The 6,005-nt window shown below is 51.3% G+C and overlaps 1 protein-coding gene across 1 annotated transcript; it reads right to left on the reverse strand.

Moving 5' to 3' along the window:
- Window positions 1–899: 899 nt before the first annotated feature.
- Window positions 900–4,334, reverse strand: ATP6V1F (ATPase H+ transporting V1 subunit F). Its single transcript, XM_015827757.1, has 2 exons — window positions 4,177–4,334; window positions 900–1,358 (listed from the first exon to the last, which is right to left on the reverse strand). The coding sequence occupies exons 1-2, from the start codon at window positions 4,332–4,334 to the stop codon at window positions 1,157–1,159; spliced, it is 360 nt and encodes a 119-aa protein (XP_015683243.1). The 3' UTR covers window positions 900–1,156.
- Window positions 4,335–6,005: the final 1,671 nt, after the last annotated feature.

Here is a 6,005-nt window from a genome sequence, read left to right on the forward strand (position 1 = left end):
GGACTACAACCCCCAGAATCCCCCAGCCAGCCATACTTAGAACCCTGCTGGTTGAGGAATTCTGGGAGTTGAAGTCCACACTCACACGTCTTCAAGCAGCCAAGGCTGGGAAACCAGGAGCTAGGCTGAAGAAGACTCAAAATGGTTCATCGGAGGAGAACTTCCTTCTAGCCAACCAACGGTCAAGGGGACAACCTCCATCCTCAGGAACAGAATTCCCTTTCGAAGGGAGGGAAAAATTGGAACAATTTTCATCTGGATTGTAAATCCTCTGGGAGACAGATGTTTGGGTATTGCACTCTAGGAAACAGATAGACAGACCAGCTTCTCCAAGGCATCAAGCCAGGATATCCCAGCTTAACGTCAAACCCATTTTTGGGGTTCCATTCTCAAGGAAAGGGCTTAAATAGCAGGAAGTAGGAGGACAGGGAGAAGAAGCAGAGGACTTGGGCCGAAGTACCTCTAGAGCAGGGGTCTTCAAACTTGGCCCTTTGATGACTTGTGGACTTCAACTCCCAGAATTCCTCAGCCAGGCATGTGTATTCTGGGAGTTGAAGTCCACAAGTCATCAAAGGGCCAAGTTTGAAGACCCCTAATCTAGATCTGTGTTGAGAAGCGTAACTGGTGATGAAGAACAAGGATCAAAGCAGGACATGGAAAAGCAACCAAGACAATTCTGGCCCCAGAGAAATATGGGGGACGCAACTTGGGTCCCATGGAGAAAATGGAGGGGAGGAGGGGGTCTTCTCCAAAGAATCCCAGATGAAAGGGAAGTGGGCACCACGCCACCAGCGTTGAAGTCCACCCGTCTTACGAGGTTGAGAAACCCCGGATTGGATGGTGGAACCTCACGCTCCATCTTGGCGAATTGGAAGCCCTTTGGACGTCAAACTCCCAGAATCCCCCAGCCAGCCGCGCTTAGAACCAGGGTTCTTCCATGGTTCCTGACTCCAATGAGGTCAACAGGAGGGGAGGAACAGCAGCCTGGACGCTCAAGAGGGCCGAAGGAGAAGTCTCCAACGCAGACTCGTTCCTCCGCACGACGAGGAGCGGAAGGTGAAGGACCGGAAGGCAACACGAGGAGAGGCAGAGGAAGAGGTCACCACCGTGAAGTAGTAGATGTCGGCCCGGGTCGGGAGTGGACTCTCCGGGCCGCCTACCGCAAGTCTTCGGCGGTGAACATGCCCTTGGCCCGGCGTAGGATGGAGTCCTTGGAGGCGTCGTAGGGGTGCTCCTTGGACGGGATCTCCAGCACGGCGGGCAACGATTTGGTGTGCGCGTCAATGACGTGGCGGATCATCTCCGCGATGAACTGGTTGATGAGGACGATGCCGATGTCCTCGCGGCCCAGGAAGCCCCTGCAGGCGGAGGGGAAGTGGGGCAGAGGAGTTACAAGGGGTCGGTTCTTGGGGGCTCTCCCCCACTGCTGCTACTAGGGCTCCCCCTATTACTGGGGTTCCTACTGGGGCAACTCCACCAGCTCCTTGGGGTTCCACCTTCTACTACTGGGGCTCCCTCTACTACTAGAGCAACTACTAGGGCTCCCTCTACTACTGGAGCTACCATTGGGGCTCCCTTTACTATTAGGGCTACTACTGGAGCTCCCTTTACTATTGGGGCTACTCCATCAGCTCTTTGGGGCTCCCCCTACTACCGGGGCTACTACTGGGACTCTACAAACTCCTTGGGGCTCCACCTCCTACTACTGGGGCTATTGGGGCTTCCTCTACTCCTAGGACAATTACTAGGGCTTCCTCTATTCCTGGGCTACTATTGGGGCTTCCTCTACTAGTAGGGCAATTACTGGGGCTCCCTCTACTACTGGAGCTACCATTGGGGCTCCCTTTACTATTGGGGCTACTACTGGAGCTCCATCTACTATTGGTGCTACTCCATCAGCTCTTTGGGGCTCCTCCTACTACCAGGGCTACTACTGGGACTCCACAAACTCCTTGGGGCTCCACCTACTACTACTGGGGTGACTACTGGGGCTTCCTCTACTACTAGGGCAATTACTAGGGCACCCTCTACTATTGGGGCTACTATTGGGGTTTCCTCTACTACTGTACTAGGGCTCCCTCTACTATAAGGTGACTCTTGGCGGCTTACAGATGATGGGAACAGAACATAATAAAAAAAAAGGTTAAAACAAACCAAAGATAGACTTTATCTACGGGAAGAAGACCCCATAAAAATTATTCTGGAAAGTAAGACGATTGTTCCCAAAACAGTTCAGTGTTTTGCAACCTCAGCCACTTTAAGATGTGTGGACTACAACTCCAGGGGTTCCCCAGCCACCACATCTTAAAGTGGCTGAGGTTGAGAAACCGTGATTTAATGATTGTTTCTGAACTTAAAGCAGGATACCCGCACGATCCACAGAGTTCCTCCGAAGAGCAAATGAGGGATTTCCCAAATTGGGGAAATATTTCCTTCTGGGGAAAAAAGCCGCCGGGCAGGGACCGAATCCTGCCTCCTTTGACTCTCCTGCTCCCTCAAGGTCACGGAGGACAAGGGCAGGTCCTTCCCAGGGAAACTGAGACCCGCAAAAAGCAGCCAGCGCTGGACTTTTTGTGTTTGTGGGCAAACAAAGCACCGGCTGAGCCCAAGGCCTTCTCAGGTTTTGCAAAGAGGTGACTACAGGATTATGCTGGCCAGTTCTAACCATGACCAGCAAACCCAACAGCGAGGAAATTTAAGGGTGGGGACTGCACAGAAACCCATAGGAGATTTGCTCCCTACGACATCCGTCTGGCAAACTCGCAAGATTCATTTTTCTCGCCACGTACATGTAACACATCCGAACCAGACTGTGTTGTTTATCTGTGTCACAGAATATATGCAATTTTGGGGGGTCATATGTAGTGTACATTTGCAGGTGGCGGCCCGTTGAGAACTTTAGGCAACGAAATTTCATGTTAACCTGTGCCGATTAGTGCGGATTTAAAGCGACAATAAAGTTATTCTATTCTGACTCCAGCTTTTAGAAATACTATAACGGAATGAACAGAGCCGGAAGAGACCTTAGCGGTCATCTAGTCCAACCCCCTGCTCAAGCAGGAAACTCTACACAATTTTCAGACAAATGGCTGTCCAATCTCTGCTTAGGAGCTTCCAGTGATGGAGCACCCACAACTTCTGGAGGCCAGCAGTTCCACTGATTAACAAAATAACAAGAGTTGGAAGGGACCTTGGAGGTCATCTAGTCCAACCCCCTGCTCAGGCAGGAAACTCTACACAATTTCAGACAAATGGCTGTCCAATCAATCTCTTCTTAGGAGCCTCCAGTGATGGAGCACCCACAACTTCTGGAGGCAAGCCATTGCACTGATTAACAGAATATCAAGAGTTGGAAAGGATCCTGGAGGTCATCTAGTCCAACCCCACGCGTGCCTGGCTGAGGAATTCTGGGAGTTGAAGTCCACAAGTCATCAAAGGGCCCAGTTTGAAGACCCCTATTCTAACCGATTTAAGATGGTTCTTTTAGTGATGGTTTGAAGTTACACTGGCACTGAAAAATGCGACTTACGACCGTTTTTCACACTTACGCCCGTTGCAGCATCCCCATGGACAAGCGATCAAAATTGGCAACTGACTCATACTTACGACGGTCGTAGCGTCCAGGGGTCATGTGATTCCCCTTTTTGCCACCTTCTGACGAGCAAAGTCAATGGGGAAGCCGGATTCACTTAACAACCAGGTTACTAACTTAACTGCACTGATCCGCTTAACAACGGGAACAAAGGAGGTCATAAAACAGGGCAAATCTCACTTAACTGTCTGGTTGGGCTGGATTGTGGTCGTAATGCAAGGATTACCTACATCTAGAAACGGCTCTTCCTCTTTTTACTCAATCCATCATTTCTTCCCATTTAGTTCCTTCCCATTAAAATAACCCCCATTAAACAAGCATTGCTTCCCCCCCCCGGCCTGGAATGGTTTAGCCTCACGTTTTCTGCGACGCCCCCGCCGAAGAGTAGGTGGTCTCTTCCGCCCTGCCGGTTTACATTGGCTTGGTTTCATCCAAACTGCCCCCATGACAGGCAATGGTCCCTTCCCAAACGCAGCGCCCCATCCCCCGTTTTCAGAGCGCAATGGTCCTTCCCTTGCCGTTTCCCGGGCAACCGCCTCCCGGCTCTTCTCCCTCCTTCGCCACCCCCCCTCCTCCTCCCTCACCGAAAGGCCTCCTCGATCTCGGCCAGCGCCGTTTCCTTCTCCACCACGAGGAAGTTCGGGCGCCGGTGCTTGTCCAGCTCGCCCACGCCGCCCAGCAGAAACCCGGTCACCGTGTCCTCGTCGCCCAGGACGGCGATCAGCTTCCCCCGGCCCGCCATGATCGCGCCAAGGACGGGGGAACAGCAAGCAAAAGCAGCTGACTTTCCCCTCGCGCAGGCGCTGTAGCAAGCTTATAGCGCGCCGAGACGCGCAGGCGCAGTGTCCGAAGGAAGGTGTTCCTGCCTCGGCGCATGCGTCGTGAAAAAGAAGCCGCCTCCATAACCATCGGAATCATAGAGATAGGACACGAAGAGTGTTCGAGGGGCAATGCGTTCTTGCCTCGGCGCATGCGTCGTTGAAAAGAAGCCACCTATGAAGCCATCCGAATTATAGAGATAGGAAAATGAAGATGCATGTGTGGCTGTGGATGTACGGGTTCCGCGGATGCCTTTCTTTTTTTCTCTCCATTAGTTATCTTGCAAGGATTGGAACAATCAGCCCGTTTGTTCATCATCATCATCATCATCATCATCATAGGAGGAGATTGGACAGCGATTTGTCTGAAAATGGTGTAGGGTCTTCTGCTTGGGCGAGGAGGGGGGGTTGGACTAGATGACCTACAAGGTCCCTTCCAACTCTGTTATCCTATTATTCTAAACCAAGCTGGCAGGAACAGCCAACACCTCAGAAGACAGGCTGAAGATAAAGAAGGTTCTTGACAGACTTGAACCCGGGGCCCTATCTAACAAAATGAAAGTCAATGATGAAGAAAATAAGGTTTTACAATTAGGCAAGACAAACCAAATGCACAGGTAGAGTAGTAGTATAGGTGGTACCTAACTCAATAGCAATAGCTGCAAGAGGGACCTCGGAAGTCCTAGTGGACCATCCCTTAAATAGGAGCCAGCCGTGTGCGGCAGCAACCAAAAAGGCCAACACAGAGCTAGGCTGCATCGACAGAAGAATAAAGATCACGTAATGTGTTAGTACCGCTTTATAAGGCCTTGGTAAGGCCACACTTGGAATACAGCATCCAGGTGTGGTCACCAAAAGGAGGAGGTGGAGGACTTGGTGCTCCCCCAGTTTGGTTATTTTCTTGCAGACGTTTCATGACCCAACTAGGTAACATCATCTAGAGATGACCCTAGTAGGTAACATCATCTAGAGATGATAGAAGGTATGCAGCGAGGAAGAGGGGGAAGAAGGAATAAGGGTCCTTATGCTCTCTCAGCGTGGTTGTTTTCTTGCAGACATTTCATGACCCAACTAGGTAACAACATCAGTGTTAAACAGGAAGGTTTTTTTGCAGAGAGGAGGAGGAGGACGACTGTGGGATCCTTGTGCTCTCTGAGTTTTCTTGCAGACGTCTCATGACCCAAGTAGGGAACATCATCAGGGCTAGAAGGGGAGTGAGGTTTGTGAGGAGGAGGAGGAGGAGGAGGAGGAGGAGGAAGGACTGTGGGGTCCTTGGTGCTCTCTGAGCTGGGTGGCTTTCTTGCAGAAGTTGCATGACCCAACTAGATAACATCATCAGTGCTAGAAGGGAGGAGGGGCTGCGGAGAGGAGGAGGAGGAGGGAGGAGGAAGAGCAGATGGGGAGGGAAGGAAGAGGAGGAGGGGAGGAAGAGGAGAAGGACTATTGTGGGGGTCCTGGGTGCTCTCTGAGCTTGATTGTTTTCTTGCAGACATTTCATGACCCAACTAGGTAACATCATCAGGGCTAAAAACCAACCAACCACCAATGGTTGAAAAAGGAGCCTAGGGGAAAAAAACTTTTTTCGGGGGGGGGGG

This window comes from Protobothrops mucrosquamatus, unplaced genomic scaffold (assembly GCF_001527695.2).
Source record: "Protobothrops mucrosquamatus isolate PMUCROS unplaced genomic scaffold, P.Mucros_1.0 scaffold3931, whole genome shotgun sequence".
Taxonomy (NCBI): Eukaryota; Metazoa; Chordata; class Lepidosauria; order Squamata; family Viperidae; genus Protobothrops; species Protobothrops mucrosquamatus.